This window comes from Neofelis nebulosa, chromosome 5 (genome assembly GCF_028018385.1).
Source record: "Neofelis nebulosa isolate mNeoNeb1 chromosome 5, mNeoNeb1.pri, whole genome shotgun sequence".
Lineage (NCBI taxonomy): Eukaryota > Metazoa > Chordata > Mammalia > Carnivora > Felidae > Neofelis > Neofelis nebulosa.
The window spans coordinates 45,538,959-45,557,603 of NC_080786.1; the positions used below are offsets into that span (position 1 = coordinate 45,538,959).

At 41.4% G+C, this 18,645-nt stretch overlaps 1 protein-coding gene across 1 annotated transcript in view; it reads right to left on the reverse strand.

The window, feature by feature from the left end:
* Positions 1–2,297: 2,297 nt before the first annotated feature.
* MINDY4B (MINDY family member 4B) overlaps positions 2,298–18,645 on the reverse strand; it is a 37,131-nt gene continuing 20,783 nt past the window's right edge. The window contains exons 9-12 of the mRNA XM_058730217.1: positions 17,475–17,547; positions 16,712–16,873; positions 5,503–5,683; positions 2,298–2,753 (exon numbers count right to left, since the gene is read on the reverse strand). Coding sequence (XP_058586200.1) covers positions 2,611–2,753; positions 5,503–5,683; positions 16,712–16,873; positions 17,475–17,547 — 559 coding nt within the window. The 3' untranslated portion in view covers positions 2,298–2,610. The remainder of the gene's footprint in view (positions 2,754–5,502; positions 5,684–16,711; positions 16,874–17,474; positions 17,548–18,645) is intronic.

Sequence of the window (18,645 nt, forward strand, 5' to 3'; positions counted from 1 at the left end):
CAGGTCCAGGTGTGACTGAAGGCTGCACCTGGCGAGCGTAATGCCAAACCCAGCCAGCGTGAGTGAAGGGAATCTCAGGCTGCCTGCCCCCCGGCCATTTCCCACCTGGTCCCGTGCTACTGGTGAACATGTACTTGAAAAAAATCGTACATACATCTTCTCTAAGAACAAACGCTAATTTTGAGGGACATACCAGGCCAAGACAATATTGAGGGGAAAAAAAATTATTTGTCGTCTTCTCAGGGTCATGGTTCCACTATAGATACAGTCAGTTTAGGTAACTATTATTCTCTCTGTCTTCAAGCAAATAGCCTTTTCCTGTCTGTCTAAGAAGCTGACAGGACAATTAAAGTCGTTTATCTCAAGACACAGAAAGTTCAAAGGTTCGGTCGGTTAAGCGTCTGACTTCGGCTCAGGTCATGATCTCACGGTCCGTGGGTTCGAGCCCCGCGTCGGGCTCTGTGCTGACAGCTCAGAGCCTGGAGCCTGCTTCAGATCCTGTGTCTCCCTCTCTCTGTGACCCTCCCCCGTTCATGCTCTGTCTCTCTCTGTCTCAAAAATAAATAAACGTTAAAAAAAAAAAAAAAAAAAAAAAAAGGTGAACCGATTATCCCAGAACATTTCTAGCTACTTCTAAATAACATTTTTTCCACCTTAAAAAAAAAAAAAAATTAGTGGGTGCCCTGTTTATAGGACAAAATAAAAACTCATTTTCCAACATTGACATGCAAAGTGATTAATACCTTTACATATCAAAATTATTATACCTTTATATACAAAACACAGGTTCTTAATCTTTCCTTTCTTATCTTATGTATTTATAGATTTGTTCCAGGAATAATTTAAGACAGATGACAACACATAAAATACAGCAAAATAACACAAATTTATAAATAAATTAAAAATGCAAAGGAAAAAGAGGATAGGGACCAAAAATAGACTCAGAAATGAGGCCAATTAAAAAATGCCTTGTGTAAGGACTGATACACTTCCGGGCAGTGCTGCTGTTGTCTATACAACAGTCCTCCTGCCCTTCTTCCTTCTACAGAGCCCTGACTCTGTTGTGGTAACAAGGGTCCTGTTCTCAGTCCTAGAAGATGAATTATGATTGACCCAAGAGAGTCATGGATCCCTTGCTGGACCGTTAGAAAAGAATGTCCTTCTTGTCTGAGACGCCTTTAGTGAAATCTCTTGCTTGTGGCTAGGAGCTTTCTCACTGAGGCACTTGCTATTGTGTTTCATTTGTCTCTAAGCTTTCTAGCAGTCCACTCTAAGAGGGACATTTGGTTAGAAATAACTCAGTATCCATAAAACAAACAAAAAGAAACCCAGGCCTGTACCTAAGGAAAGGCGCAATATTGCTAAGACTAAGACAAAATAAAATAAGGGTCTAATAGGATCCACATATCCACCCAGTGTGTTTAAAATCCCACATGAAAACAACAATGTAATAAAGATACTGTAATCAGCAATCCAAGCCAAATTGGCTTTCTCTTTTGACATAATTTATTATTCACCTTGAAGTTTCATTTTCTCCATGCTCCTTGAGTTAAAATATTATTCTTTGAGCCAAATGAAAGTGCATTTCACAAATTAATTTGGACAATGGGTGCAGAAAAGTTGTTCTTAGCAATCTAACCTTTGGCTTGTGAATACAGAGCCCTAAGTCTATGAGTTGGCAGGCAAGTGGGGTGGGTAGGAAAAAGGTCTAGATGGTTCCCATGTATTTTTTTTTTTTCTTTAGAAAGAATACGTTGTATCTTACTCTGTGTAATTCTTCAGAAAAAGTGCACGCATTCAACAGGACAGGGAAAGATCATATCCTAAAAAGGATTGTTTTCCCCTTTTAACAGTGACATAAGAAAAGATTCTATTTTTATATATAATTACATTTTATCTAGGAATAAGTCTTCTTTCTAAGTTTATCTATTTGTCTGTCTATATATTTATGTTTAGCTTTTAAAGAAAAGAAGCATAGCACTGGTAGAAATAATGTCTTCCTCTGTGTGTTCGGCTTGCCTGCTTGAACCCATAAGTCAACTGTTATAGCTGCCAGACTACCAGGAATAGTCCCTGCTTCAAGCCCAAAAAATCCCATTTACTATTTTAATGACCAGAACTTGCTAATGTGGGCATGTGAAATGTAACCTTGGGAAGGAATGCTCTCCATACCAGGAAGTCTTTGAGAAGGCTTGAGTTCTTGCCATAACTATAAACCTGATGATGCATTACTGATGACTTCATCCCCAAATGAAAGCTAGCTGCCTGCTTCCATAATCCTTGGGGAGAATCGCACCAACAAAAGGCTAATTTGAAAATAACATAGAGGAAAGACACTTCATTTGCTCTATTGAATAAAATGAAGGAGCCCGTCTATGCAAGTATAGAGAAGACACCTTGCAGATCTTGTTCTATAGCACTGAAAGCAACTGCAGAGGGCTTAACAGAGGCACAAAGAAAGAAAAAAAGAGAGAAAAAGTTGCCGATGGGGTTTTTCAGTGGGGTTCCCATGAATGAGGACCATAGAAGTGAAACGGTCTTCCCCCATATTAGGCTTTTATGACAGCAGTTCTGACACCTCAGACATCATTGTGCATACTGGCTTTCTTTTTAGAAAAAGGGAATGGTTCCATTCCAGTTGATGGTGGCTTCTCTCCACTTGGTTCTGATTAGCATCTCCACTGGAGAAAACCGTCTTCCTGTTACACGTCCATCTCCAGGGTGGTTTCTTTCCCAGTGATGGGAATGAGTATCTGGGTGAGGAACAGCCAGCATTTAAGCCCTAGCCTCTATACAGCATTCCAGAGGAAGCCAGGAAGGGAGGGAAACAGGATGGGTGGACAGGAGTTGGGCTCAGCAAGCTGTGTTCCTAGACCCGGTTAAACCCAGGGGATTCCAGTAGATGGTCAGTAAAAATGCCCCATACAAAACATGTGTGGTAACATGGGTGGTTGTGTATTTTGGAGCATGAATATTGGCAACTCATGAAATGTACATTCCAGCACCATGATGCGACACATAGAGCCAGGTGTAGATCACAGCATGTTGTCCGGAAAACCAGGAAGAGGAGAGCTCCTCACTTACCAGTGCTTCTAAGAATACGTTTACATTTTTGGGCGAAGGGTGAGGTAGTCTAGTGGGGTAGTCAAGAACTGGGCTCAAGGGCAAGCTTTGTCGCATATGACATTTGAGAAGGTACTTAACATCTCTCAGCTTCATTTATTCACTGAGTATTTCTTGGCTACCTCAGTTTCTTCTATGTGAAAATAGATATTCTAGTATCTACCTCATATGATATTTGGGAGAACATAATGGGATTACCTGTAAAGCTTCTAATACAGTGCCCAGAAGAGAATGCTTGCAATGCATGTGAGTTGATACAAAAATGATGCTTTCCTCAAGGAAGAGAGTAAAGTAGACCCAATCATATACAGCAAAACCTTGGATTGGGAGTAACTTGTTCTGCTTGTGTTGCACAAGATGAGCAAACATTTCTAATAAGTTTTAACTTGATAAATGAGTGATGTCTTGCAAGATGAGTAGTATGTGATGGCGAATGTCATATATGGTCACCACTGAGCCAATGGTTTCTGAAATTCTGTTTAATATACAAGTGCTTTGGATTATAAGCATGTTTCCAGAATGAATTATGCCCACAAACCAAGGTTTTACTGTATATATTTTTAAATATATATTTTTTTAAATGTAAATATATATTAAAAATGTTTTTAAATGTAAATATTATTTAAAAACATATTTTTAAATGTAAAAATATATTTAAAAACATATATTTTTATATGTAAATATATATTTAAAAAATATATTTTTAAATGTAAGTATATATTTAAAAATATGTTTTTAAATGTAAATATATATTTAAAAACATGCTTTTGAATGTAAATATATATTTAAAAACATGCTTTTGAATGTAAATATATATTTAAAAAATGCTTTTGAATGTAAATATATATTTAAAAACATATTTTTAAATGTAAATATATATATTTAAAATTTAAAAAATATTTTTTGCGGTGGTGTACCTGGGTGGCTCAGTCATTTAAACGTCTGACTCTTGATTTTGGCTCAGGTCATGATCTCATAGTTCATGAGTTTAAGTCCATGTCAGGCTTTGCACTAACAGTGTGTAGCCTGCTTGGGATTCTCTCTCTCCCTCTCTGCCTGCCCCTCCCCTCTCTCTGTCTCTCAAAAATAAATAAACATATATATTTTTTTTAATAAACTTTTTTTTTTTTTTAGTAGGCTCCATACCAGTGTGGAGCCCAATGTGGGGCTTGAATTTACATCCCTGAGATCAAGACCTGAGCTGAGATCACCTCAATTGTCAATATCTCCCCAAATTAAGTGGGCTAGTATATATTTCTCATAATTAAAGAATTAGGAGCTGCACAGATAAAACAGTCACTAAGATATTTTCCAGATTTCATTTTACTGAAAAGTTGCTTAACGCCAAATCTGGGATGCTAAATGCCGAGTCCAACATCAAACCAACAAGCCTCCACCAGTAAAACCAAGGTGCCCAGTACAGACTCCAAGTCTCATCATGTTTATTCCCTTGTCCAAAGGGCCAATGCTTAAAGACATCTTAGGTTTAGTCTTTTTTCTTAGGAGTTAAAAAAATTTTTTAATGCTTATTTTTGAGAGAGAGAGAAAGAGTGCGAGTGGGGGAGGTGCAGAGAGAGAGAGAGAGAGAGAGAGAGAGAGAGAGAGAAACAGAATCTGAAACAGGCTCCAGGCTCTGAGCTGTCAGCACAGAGCCCAACTCGAGGCTCAAACTCACGAACCGTGAGATCATGACCTGAGCCGAAGTCGGATGCTTAACTGACTGAGCCACCCAGGCGCCCCCTCTTTTTGAGTTTAAAAGAATATGGTTGTAAATGAAATGAAATGACCTGTGTGGTTGTCTTCTTCTTCCCGAGTTTTGCCGGGACTGCGCCTTAGTGACTGTTGCTCTCCTAGTGTCTGTCCACACTGCCTGGCACTTAATAGAGCCTCAGAAATGCTTTCTGAACTAACCGCAACAGAAATGCACTCTCAGTTTGCTTACTTCTGTCACTGGATGATCATCCGATCAGTTATAGGATAGAATCGACCAAATGGAACACACCTTCTGCCCCAATCCCTCTGGTTTTCCATTTCTTTCCTCAGGCATTAAATGCCTTTTGCTCACAGATAAAAGTTCCTAGAGAGGGCCTTTTGGAAATTCGGTTCTTCCCCTTTTGTTTTTTCTCTTACCTAAAACTCATTTGTTCCTCTGTGCTATGTGTAAACCCCCCTGCTCCTATTTAAAGCAGCTTCAGAATTCCCAGGTTGCAAAGCTTGGGTTTAGGACTGTGGGACTCATGCATAGGTTTCATGTCAGAAATCAAGCCTAAACCTTTTCCTGCAAAGCCAGTGTGAATATCTGCACAGCTGGGAAACACCGGCTGCTGCATCTTTTTGAGCGCATTAAAGCACTCGGCACTTGGAGTCTGAAATGCTCACCTACTGTAAGCTGCACAGGCTTCTTCTGTGGGGGCTGGCCTCCGTAAAAGTACAGATCAAAGCGACGCTCCACTTTCCAGTCTGATAAGAGCTGCCTGTTTGTGCTAAAAAGGACACTGGAATTTCCATTAATGTTGCATAGCCAAATAGGTAATTTGGGAGTCTTCAGCCTGCTGCCCACCTGGAAGGGAAGAGGGGAATGCAGATGAAGACAGAGATTTAGTCACATCGCGGCAGATACTGATGCATCATCATGATCAAAACACAGCTCCGAGGCGTCTTGTTGAGCTGGCCTGCGCAGGGCACTCTGCGTGCAATAAGGTTTGAAGTGAAGGCTTCCTTACGAACGAATGTGACTGTATGAATGGTGTGGTGGGGTGGTCACGCTGTTATTGGGTGGCCTCATGGAGAACATAGAACCGCCTCAGTTTGGTTTTGAAATCAAGTAGAGAATAAATAAACTGAATTATAAGTGTACGGGTGGAATAAGAGGACTTCAATCTGTCTTTGTCATTGACTGGTGTATTTACTCCTATCCCCCAGATAGGACAGTATTTCATTCAGCAGGTGTTCAGACTTTTGGAAACCATTTAGAATATAGGAAAAAGAAAATATTTAGAATACAAAAATATAGACTATTTTGAATATAGGAAATAGCTCCAGGGAAATGAAGGGAATACACACACACACACACACACACACACACACACACACTTGTGCATATATACACATATCTACATGTTAACATGGAGATCAAATGTGAAGATATACTTAGAGCTGAATATACTAGTTTAGAGTCACAATAATATTAAATTTACTCTTTTAACTAGTTTATCTAGTTTTTCCAGGCAACTGTCAATTTAGCAACTCGTGAATTAGATGGACAAAAGTACTACTCTGACAGGCATAGCCCCTGAGTGATATTATAGTGCATTTCTATTATGGTATCTGCCAGTTTGTTTAAAGAGGCAGGAAAGCACACATTTTTTAAAGATTGCCATTAAAATTCATTAACGTTAAAAACTATTTTTTTTTCTACTTAGAGAAATAAGCCTGAGCTACATAGAAAAAAACCATCATTTTCATGTGATGCCAGGGAAAGCTATGGACCTTCAGCCTTGGTGTGACTTCCCATAATGGAAGGATCTGATTCTGTTTCTTTTCTTCTCAGTCCTTAGAGTTGTACTGTGTGTTCAGGAACAGATTCTGTTTTATGGAAAATCCAGCTTTGAAAAATTATCACGTTTCATAAACCCAAGTATTAAAGGCTAATAACTTGACATTTTGATTTCTCAATAGTTCTATTCAAATCTCTTCGTTTTGCTTTAAATTCTTCAGTTGTGGGTGAGTGGGTGAATCAGAGATGCTTTTGTCTTTAAGGTTTTCACTTTTAGCTACCATAGAAAAATTATATTACTGTGTTTGAAAGACAAGAGTTCAGTTTTAGTTAATAATTTAAAAAAGGGTTGCAAGCCTAGCATCCCAATTTGGACATGATCATTGTAGGTGCAGGAGTTGCTTATCTAGTCTCATTAGAATTAGCCCCTCTGGGCTGAGTGTAATATGAGCATCTCACATATCTAACGGGCAAGTCGCCCACTGGCTACATTGGAAATAAAACACAGAGGATATGCCCTTGAAGCAGCCGAATGCGTTTACGTTCCAAGATTCCACCCACAAGTTGCAAATAACATTGCAACCATTCATTAGTTATAAAATAAGCACTTTCTTTCTTAGACCTTTTTGCCATGGTACCTTAGGTACTCAGTTTATATGGAATCAAAATATGATCTACAGGACATGGAAGTATGAAGGTTGGAAAACTTGGATAAACTAATTGGGAAATTGAGGGCTATTTGGAATAAAATGTCACTTATTTTGAAAGTCAAAAGAATGGTATTTTGGGTGATTTTACCCCAATGAAAGTTCCTGTAAATTGTGTCTAGGTGGAGGCAATAGAATATAGACATGTATGACATTGGAGTTTTTGTAACGTAGGCAAAAATCAACTGGCACTCAGGTGACACTCAGCAATGTGCTGACAGCACACTATTGTTACTTTATGCAACAATGTAACAGTTTTCTGAACTCACAGCTCCTCAAGATTTTATTAGAGGAGGAGGAAAATGAAGTAGTTATAAATACAACAGTCTCCAGCTCCCAAAGTAACCATACAGAGACTCCACACTGAGCAAGCAGAGCCTTCCTTACTTGCCTTGAGAGATGCCGGTGAAAAGGAAAATGTCATGCACGACTGTCAAGGCAGTGTAGGTATTAACTCTAAGAGGCAAGCCTTAAGATTACGGCTGAGAACACCCCTGGTTTAAAGTGAATTCTGTAGGGGCGCGTTAGGTGGCTCAGTCAGAAGGGTCCAACTCTTGATCTCAGCTCAGGTCACGATCTCACAGTTTGTGAGTTTGAGCCCTGCACTGGGCTCTGGGCTGACAGTGCAGAGCCTTCTTGGGATTCTCTCCCTCCCTCTCTCTCTGCCACCCCCCTCAAAATGAATAAATAAACTAAAAAAAAAAAAGTGATTCCTGCAAAAACAAAGCCAAGCACCTCCTGTTTGAATCCAGCCAAGTATATATCCCCTTCTTTTCTTTTTTTAAAGTTTATTTATTTTTGAGAGAAAGAGAGACAGAACATGAGCTGAAGAGGGGAAGAGAGAGAGAGGGAGACACAGAATCCGCAGCAGGCTCCAGGCTCCGAGCTCTCAGCACAGAGCCCCATGCGAGGCTTGAACCCACCAACCGTGAGATCATTACCTGAGCCGAAGTCAGAGGCTCAACCCATTGGGCCACCCAGATGCCCCATCCCCTTCTTTTCTTAGCATACCACATTATGTGTTTGACTGGAACGTTCAGTTAAGAATTTGTATTGCTTTTGGGTAGACAGTTTATCAGCTACCCCCAGCCCCAAAAGCAGCATTCTAAATATGTTTTATTGGTGAGATTCCCCAAATGCAGAATTTGTGCATGTTGCCTCATGTTGCTATGGTAAAAAGGAAATTAACTTGTGATACAGTAGTGCTATAAATAAAATACCTTTCTCCTTAAGTTCACTCATTGTATAATAAGCCCAAGAGGTTTAGCATTACATCCAGCAATGAAGCCTTTCCTAACATGTATCATTTAAGCCAGTGTAAAATTACAAAGACAGGACGAGGGATGGACAAATTCTAAACACTACAGGGCAAGGATTGAGTCCGTGTAATTCTTTTTTTTTTTTTTTTTTTAATGCCTTCTAAAACAATGGTGCTTACAATGTGCTTTTGCATAATGAGCTTGATATTGAGAGTCCCAAGGGTCCAGTCTGGTAATTGGAACGGGAGGAAGGTGTTGGAAATTTGTGCTTTCTGCCCTGATTCCTAGTGGAGATTCGCATGCACGAGTGGTCTGGCTCTCGTCTCTGCACCTGGAACACAAAGTTGATGTAACTTCCTTCAGCGAGTTTGCAGGTAGGTCGTCGTGTTCGCATGGTCAGCACCTTAGCGATAGAGCGCCGTGGGTGGAGCTTCACGTGGTGGGTGGAGCTTCACGTGGTACTTCTGTGGTTGGATTTCTTCCTACCGGTCCCTTTAAAGGGAATTTCGAGAGGACAGAGGCTACGGCGGGGATGGTGGTACCCTGTGCCACGGCTACCAGGGGAGTAATTCCAGCAAGACCTAAATGGCTTCAGTCCCTTCTAAAAATCAGAGTTGGTTTTTTCTTCTCCGTGGCAGGTGCGAAGATAATGCGAACCTCCTAAGGCTTTCCAGATGGTGTTAGACTCAAACTGCTTTATGTTCTCACTTAGGTATTGGAACCTCACACTCCAACCTGTACCTTCAAATAGAAAAGTGACGGGAGGCTTCGAAATAGTGCCTCATCTTGTAGGTAGCTCGCTGCGTTCCGTAAGAACTGTCAGTCTGGTGGGCTCTGGGGGGGCTTGCCTTGTCATCTAATGAGAACTCCATTTTTTTTTTTTTTTTTAAATCTCACCCACTGGGTTGTGACATTGGGACTGAAAGACATGTGTTTTTGCAGCCTCTGCAATTTTATCCCAGAGTAAGGAGAGATTTACTTTAGGAAGACAGACACAGCATTTACAGGATGGGTTTCACCAGGACAGCAGAATCTGTTGGCATGCTGGTTTTCTTTTGAACTCGGAAACCTTTCTTACAGATTGTTATTATCAGTGGATACATATAATCCGCTGATATGAAGCACGCAGCCTAGGCAGGAGCCCCTAAATACCCATAAAGTGTTTATGTACCCAGTGGGCACATTCATGAATCCTCTGTGGAGGGGTTACCCTACTCAGAGAAGAAAGGAAGGCGAGTGGCTGTGGGGGTCTTCAATGCAGTGAGCCGGAGAGCACTGTTCTAGAACCACATCTAGTTCTTTCTTTTTTTAGTATACGTGCTGCCGAAGCGAGCACATATCTGGTTCTTTCTTGAGCAGACTTTTGTTCAGTTCTAGGGCAGAGGACTCTGAACTATCAGACTTCTGGCTACACCACAGTCACGTGGGTCCTCTGGTTAACACGACTCTGAGTCCCACCGAGCTTGTCCTTCCGGACACACATTTGACGGACCTGGCCTGCCAAACCGGCAGGTGAAGGGGAGCAGCTACTTTTCAGACTGTGCCCCAAGTACAGGTAGTCCACGATCAACCTAAACAAGTGCTTTACCACAGAAGTCTATGTAAGAAGCTCTAGCTTGTTGAGTCCTGCCTTCTAAACCCTAGCTGTGCTTTTGCCACCATCTAAATGTTAGAGTCTAACATCTGTGTACCTATAATAGATATTACAGGTGATGTCATACAAATAAGTCTACATCTATATGTAAGTACATAGATACGATAGATTATAAAAGCACTTAGGATGGAATATGATTCTAACAACTGGCACTTTGTATTTATCACTCTATCAGAAGACGAGAAAAGATAACGACAGGCAGCATGGCACAGTGGGCAGAGTGCAGACACCAGCTCTGATGCCTAGCGGGTGGCCATGGGCAAGTTCCCACACCTTTCTCAGCCCAGATTTTCTCGTATTTAAAATGAATGGCCAAACAACAGACACTGGACTAAACCTAACACTTACACCTTTGAGTAGGAGTGAGGATTAAATGAAATAAGGCATCATTGCAGTGGCTCAGAAAGAGCCTAGCACATAGTGTGTGCTCTGTACAAGAGGCTGTTAGCATTCCAATGAGTAAATGAGCTTCATATGTATACTTTAGTTACCATCTTCAGGGATGTGAAAATATATGTAGGATTATATATATACATATGTATGTATATATAATTATTTTAATAATATGATGAGTTATGGATTGCTTTTATCCCCAAATAATGAGCTGGTATACACAATAAAAAAAGGCACCTTCTGATTAAAAAAAAGTTTACATGTATATGTGTATATGTCTAACATAGTCATATATCTCAGTGGTTCAAGTAAGAAAACTAACCGCCAGCCAGGATTCGCTCTTTAATACATTTGTTCTGAAACCAAACTCCAAGTGCATGACAGAGACAACATAATAAACATCCTCAGGGTTTCAAGCCATTAGGGTACAATTGCAGGCAATTTTCACTGAGGGCAGGATCATAGGAGTCTCCCCGGAGAGAGAACACTGAGTCCAAGAAGGAAGGATGAAAAGTCACATGAGTCACTTTTCGAAAAGATAGAAGCATTGCAGATTTGATTTCTATGTAGATTTTAAAGCTAACCTGCGCAGTTCCCATGCTTTGTCCTGCTTCCAATTTGTGAGCAAGCATTTGGATGGTGGTCCCATGTTGTCTGACACATTTTGCCCTCTTCTCAGCAGGAAAACTCTTATTTTTTAACTTATGCCTTGGCCTTTTGACTTACTTTAAGGTCCCTGAGAACATCCACTTTATTATTGGAGGATATTTTAGGCTCTGCAGGTAATTTTCTTTAGAGCATGATTTAGCAGCTGAGCCGACTTGTATAGAGAGAAATAGGATCCAGAGAAAATGGTAGCACGGGATCTCTGTAAATTCTTTTTTTTTTTTCAACGTTTTTTATTTATTTTTGGGACAGAGAGAGACAGAGCATGAACGGGGGAGGGGCAGAGAGAGAGGGAGACACAGAATCGGAAACAGGCTCCAGGCTCCGAGCCATCGGCCCAGAGCCCGATGCGGGGCTCGAACTCACGGACCGCGAGATCGTGACCTGGCTGAAGTCGGACGCTTAACCGACTGCGCCACCCAGGCGCCCCTGTAAATTCTTGACCCTTTGAGGCACACACTCTCTTTCTCTTGGTCTCCCCCTGTCTTTTTGTGGCATACTCTTTGACATAGTCCCTTTTCTCAGAGCAACTGAGCAGCTATTTAGCAAACATCTATTTAATTTTAATTTAAGATGAGGTCTGAGACTTGTCCCCAAAGCCTTGCAGAGAAGGTGAAACCTGTCAACCTTTCTGATACCGATTGAAAGAAAAGACTCTTTCTTGTAATTTTAGTTGCAATAACTAGTTTTCCAATTCTACACACATGGATTTAATCAGTTAAGTCTATCGAGATTATTTTTTTTCCCCCTTCCTTTAAATATCAGCTCAACCAGGGCAATTTTTGCCCCCAGAGAATATTGGGCAATGTCTGGAGACCTTTTTGGTTGTCACATTGAAGGGCAGAGCTACTCGCATCTAGTGGGTAGAGGCCAGGGACACATCTAAACGGCCCATAATGCACAGGCCAGCCGCCACCACAAAGAAATGATCCGTCTAAAATGTCCACGCTGAGGCTTCACAGCCCTGCTCTAGAACAGAGGCCTCTAAACCCGGCTGCACGTCAGAATCACTTGTGGGCTTTAAAAATTCCAAAGCTCAGATGCTCTGTAGACCAAACAGAACAAGGTCATTGGCTAGGACTGGCTAGGCAATTGTGGTCCAGTGCAAAATGGAAACACAGGGACCCTTATTTAAAAAATTATTAAGAATTTTAGGGTGGTGACAGCAAAGCATTAAACCAAGGGCAAGGCCTTCTGAGTGCGGGGCCCTGTGTGTCTCCACAGCTCCAATACACAGTAAGCTGACACTGTTCCGGGGGGTGACCTGGGCATTGGTAGTGTTAAAAGCTCCCCAAGCGAGGATGTGGGGTAGCAGGAACCCATTCATTGCTAGTGGGAACATGAGAATGCCTAGTTACTTTGGAAGACAGTTTGGCAGTTTCTTAAAAAAGCTAAACACTGTTGTTGTTTTTTAAGTTTATTTACTTTGCGAGAGAGAGCATGTGTGTGCATGCACACACAAGTGTGAGCAGGGGAGGGGCAGAGAGAGAGAGAGAGAGAGAGAGTGAGGGAGAGAGAAAGAGAATTCCAAGCAGGCTCCATGCTGTCAGCTCAGAGCTTGATACGGGGCCCGAACCCATGAACCATGGGACCTGAGCCAAAATCAAGAGTTGGGACACTTAACTGACTGAGCTACCCTAACTAAACACTCTTATCATGTATCCAGCAATTATGCTCTGTAATATCTATCTAAAGATGTTGAAAACTTAAGTCCACATAAAAACCTGCACATGGATGTTTATAGCAGCTTTACCCATAATTGCCAAAAGTTGGAAGCAATCAACATGTCTTTTGTAGGTGAATGGATAAATAAACTGTGACACATCAATGGAATATTATTTAGTCAATTAAATATTATTTATAATATTCCAATGGAATACTGTCCAGCACCATAAAGAAATGAGCAATTGACCTATGAAAAGACATGGAAGAACTTCAAATTTATATATTATTAAGTGAAAGAAGCCAATCTGAAAAGACTACATACTGTGTGATTCCAACCATATGACATTCTGGAAAAAAGGTAGAACTATAGACACAGTAAAAAGATCAGTTATTGTTAGGGGCTGGGGGAGGGAGGGATGACTGGCTGGAGCACAGAGGATTTTTAGGGCAATGAAACTGCTCTGTATCATGCTATAATGGTGGACACATGTCATTATAAGTTTGTCCTAATCCATATATTATACAACATCAGTATTGTAACGTAATGTAAGCTATGGACTTTGGATAATTATGATGTGTCCGTGTAGACTCATCAGTTGTAACAAGTATGCCATTCTGGTGGGGGATGTTGATAATGGGGAAGGCTATGCATGTGTGAGGGCAGGGAGTATATGGGAAGTTTCTGTACCTTCTGCTTAGTTTTGTTGAGAAAAAAAATTGCTCAAAAAAATGAAGTCAGTTAAAAAACCCAAACTCCCCAGGTGATTTCAATGTGCAAACAGTGTTGAGCTCGCTGTTCTCTAGCATTTATTGCCTATATCCTTCCCAAAGTAATCAGTGTATATACAGGTACTGGCTCACGTAGGACTCATCACCATATCTGGACACAGAGCTTCACAGTTAGGAGATGGTGAGTGAATGTGGCCAAATAAAGCACTATAGTGTCATTCGTTATCACCTATTGTAGATTTATACATGTATAGGTCATTTTGCCTTTCCAACAGGCATTCATGATTTTGTTTGCTCTTCACCTCAGTCCTGTGGTGGCAGAGCAGGTGTTGGGACACTACTGTAAGATAAGGAAACAGGCTTAGAGAGGGGTTGAGTGACTGGTCCAAGTGACACCCGTGTGATGGCGGGGCAAAGCCTCCAACCCTGTCTCCTGGGTTTCTGGTCAGAGCTGTTTCCAGCGTGTTATAGAAACTCCTTCACTCTTATGCTAGGTTTGCAAAGTGTGGCAAAGTGCCAATTGGTGGCCTGTGGCAGGAAAGTTAGTGACACAGGGATGAGCGTTAAAACAAAACATATAGGGGCCTGGGTGGCTCAGTCGGTTAAGCGTCCAACTGGCTTAGGTCATGATCTCACAGTTCATGGGTTCAAGCCCCGCATCAGCTCCCTGCTGTCAGCGCAGAGCCTGCTTGGGATCCTCTATCCTCCTCTCTCTCTGCCTCTCCCCCCTCATGCTCGCTCACTCTCTCTCTCAAAAATAAATAAACATTAGGGGCGCCTGGGTGGCGTAGTCGGTTAAGCGTCCGACTTCAGCCAGGTCACGATCTCGCGGTCCGTGAGTTCGAGCCCCGCGTCAGGCTCTGGGCTGATGGCTCGGAGCCTGGGGCCTGTTTCCGATTCTGTGTCTCCCTCTCTCTCTGCCCCTCCCCTGTTCATGCTCTGTCTCTCTCTGTCCCAAAAATAAAAATAAAAAACGTTGAAAAAAAAAATTAAAAAAAAAAATAAATAAACATTAAAAATATTTTTAAAATATTTATTTAAATATGTATTAGAAACAAAATCATACGTCAAGTCTGTGGCTTGTATTACCGCTGCAGAAAAGGTTACATTTAAAATTTTAAAGTGAGTTGATTTAAAGAAAAATATTAATCAAGTAATAGAGTGTGGAGCAGGTGTGGAGATATGGCAAAGCTGTGAATTACCTACTCAAATGACTGAAATGTGAGAAACACTGTTTTAACTCTTGCAGTTGATCATAAGAATATAGTGACATAGCAGAAAAAAGCTTTGTAATAATAGACAAAGCAGTAAAATTACTATTGTGGCGTTTGTGCCCCCATTCCTTGAAACTTGTCCTCCGTGTACCCCTCCATTTTTCTCCAAACTAAGTCTTGGCATATTATCGGGCTAGGATGGGTACAAAGTGCTCGATCACGGACATTAAGTGACCATGCGTGGTTGAAAAAGAAGAAAAATATGTAAAACGAAATCTGTAAGTCCCTTATTTGTGGCTTAGTTTTCCTATTTAGTATACCTATCAAATTCTAAGGGGACTTTCTAGATTATCTGGGACCAAGTGATTAGGAATTTTGTAACAATTACAAATCCCGTCTCTGTCCAGGGTATATTCAAAGTACGGCCTTTCACACTCATACGGTGGAACTCTTTGCATCCATTAAATATAATGAAGGACATACATTCACTGACTGTATGTACAGATATTTGTGTTAAATGAGAAAAGCAGATTTCAGAAGAGTAGAATAGAACATATTTATATAAGAAAGAAAAAGAGAAGGGAGCATTTCTGAAAGGAATGACCCCTGGGTGATGGGACTGGGTTCATTTCTTTTACTTTTAGTTTATCTGTCACTTCTCGTTTTTCTATGATAGGCCTAGATTTCAAACTCAAGGAATAATAAGCAAACTTTTAAACATGCCTGTATGCAAAATGCACTTAATTCTGCTGTGGTCAAACTCTGCTTTTCTGATGACATCAGACTCATGACTTTGTAGGTGTAACGACATATGGATTTCATGAATAAGGCATTGTGGCTGGAACCAACAGTAGTGGGAAAGACTAGCAAAGCTCTGGATATAAAAGGATCTTATAAAGCGTGGAGTCCTGTGCACACGAAAGGGATTTTGAGCTGAACTGGGAGAGTGAAGGACAGGCAGGTACTGAGCAGCAGGGCCCTCATTCAGTGCTGGTGATTGGGAGAGGTTGGGGACGTTTTCACCATCATATTGGATTACATCCTAGCTAATTTCATGACCACTCCAGAGAAGTGTCGCTTTTCACAGAAACTGCCTCGCCTTCCCTGGGTTTTAGGATGAAGATCTCTGTGAAAATATCACAGGAGTATCTTTGATTTGTGGTTTGGGGTGGGTATATTTGCTTTCTCACCCTCTCTCCTGTTTATTTTTGCAGAATCACATCTTACTTAATTCTCTGGTTATGTTTTCCAACAGCACATTCTACTTTCTGGTTGTCAGAGGTTGTCAATCCTTTGAGTTGGAAATCTTCTTGAGAAGAGTTTCCTGAGGAGGGGGCCCCCTTTTTTCCCCAGTGATTTTTTTTTTTAAATCTTTAAGCAATAGGTAGAAAATATGCATTCATTTGCATAAATGAAGGATTGGGAAGATACCCATCAGTGGCTGACAGTATTGATTTCTGAGAAGGAAGCCGGAAGCTGGGTGGGGATAAAGGGGACCCTCCCTTTACCCCGTTATATTTCAAGTATTGTTTTTCAAAAAATTATTTGCATATTACTTGTATGACCTGTCCTCTATATGCGTAAAAAAGTATAAAATAAAATATGACACAAGTACAGTAGACTTAGATATTTACATTTAGACTCTGAAAGTCTCTCGGTGTACATATATGTGGGGGGTGGGAGATGTGCAGAAATATAGTAAAGGAAAAAGTTAGCTCAGATTTTCATTGCCTTAATAATGACCCTAAAAAACAGTCAACATATTGACACTCTGGCTGTGTGGTTGAGAATCAAAACACACTCACCTGTGAAAGCCTGTCATCCTCTGAGGTGTCCTTACCCCACCACAAATATCCAACGTCACTGCGGGTCAGGACCCCATGCAATATTTCTTGAGACTTTCCTTTCTGACAGCCATTGAAGACATTCGGACTTGCTCTTCCAGTTAAAATCATGTTCAAAACTGCCTAGTTGACACATTTTACAAATATTTATATTTTAAGTAGCAATGACAAAAGGCCTTAATTTCTTTCTTTTTTTTTTTTTTAATAACCACTGCAAGGTCACCAGTTTTACTTAAAAGAATGGAAATCACCTAATATATAATTCAGGAAAAACATGTCGTAAACATTTGGTAGGATTAAAACAGAAGTTTGTTGACTTTGTTTCTGGAGCCATACACAATAACTCCCCACAGGCCCCACTTAGATCTGACTGCCCTTCCTCCCTTTACATTTCTTATAAACTCTGGTTTCCATACTTGTGATTTAAGAAGCAATAAGCGAAGATGTTTTTATAGTACTTTTCTTTCCATGATTAGGGATTCCTGGTAGGTCCTGTCAAGATATTTCCTAACAGGTCTGTAAAACGTCAGGAATGTGGGGCTCTCAGAGGTAAAATAGAAATTGGAACATAGACTCTGAGAGCGAACTCACATTAGCATCTTCTTAGTCTTTCAAAGATAATCCAATCACTCTTCACTTTGGGAGCGAATATGCTTAATTGAAGAAAAAAAAAAAAAAGCCTAATTCAGATTCTATAATAGAAAGACAAAGTCTCTCAACCTACCTGCCTGCACAGGAAGCCCCCAGCATGTGGTTGTAACAGATGAGTGCTGGAAGCATCTAGGTCCTTCTGAAGCCTGCAGGATGCAAGATGCCATCCGCCTTCAGTCAGAGACAGTGACTGCACCAGGAACCCACGGCCTCTCCTTCTTCCACCTCCCAACATTAGGTTTGCCTAGTCACTGTCCCTCCCATGTGCCTTGCACCTTTGCGTCTCTCACCGGAAAAGCTTCTAATACCCAGGCTGCAGAGGTGATGGGAAAAGCTATGGGTGAAGTTGGGGGGTGCTGACAGGTGGTGAGGCAGAAGGGTGAAGTGACAGATCTCACACGTTAGGATCCCTGTGTGGGTGCTGGGCTCAGTGGAGAAACTGTTTGCTCTGAGTGACAAGGCACCCTTGGCTTAGGGTAGTGGCACAGAGAGTCCTGGCTCAAGACAGAGTTGAACAGACTGTTCAAGTGGAAAATACTAGTTTGGGGGTTAAGCCCATTTGTTGACTGCAGAAGGGCTGCCTCTACTATTTCACCAGGGACCGGGGCTTGGGGTCCCACCCCAGGCGATAGAAAGTCCAGGCAGGATGTGGCTCCTGCTCTCGCTCAGGGAGAGGTGCTGAGTTCTGGTATATGAGTTGTAAAGTGTTTTTGAAGGAACCTGTTCACAGGACTGAAGTCATGCCTTTCTTTTATTTAAAAAAAAAATTTTTTTTTTAATTTTAAGTTTGTTTATTTTGAGAGAAAAAGAGAAAGAGAGCATGCAGGAGGGGCAGAGAGAGAGGGAGAAAGAGAGAATCCCAAGCAGAATCCACACTGTCAGCGCAGGGCCTGATGCAGGGCTCAGGCTCATGAACCGCCGTCAGATTATGACCTGAGCTGAAACCAGGAGTCAGACGCGAGCCACCCAGGCGCCTCTGGAGTCATGCCCTTCCTGAGTAAGAACTAAAAGCTTGGGTCCAGCATGGTGAGTGCCTTGGTGGCATCAGATGTAATTCAGGGCAGTGTTGTCTTAAGTGTGGCATGATTTTAGGTGGTGTAGATATGAGCATTTAAAAAACCATATGGTGGGGGCACCTGGGTGGCTCGGTTGGTTAAGTGTTGGCTTGGGCCTAGGTATGATCTCGCAACTCGTGAGTTCGAGCCCCGCGTGGGGATTGGTGCTGACAGCTCAGAGCCTGGAGC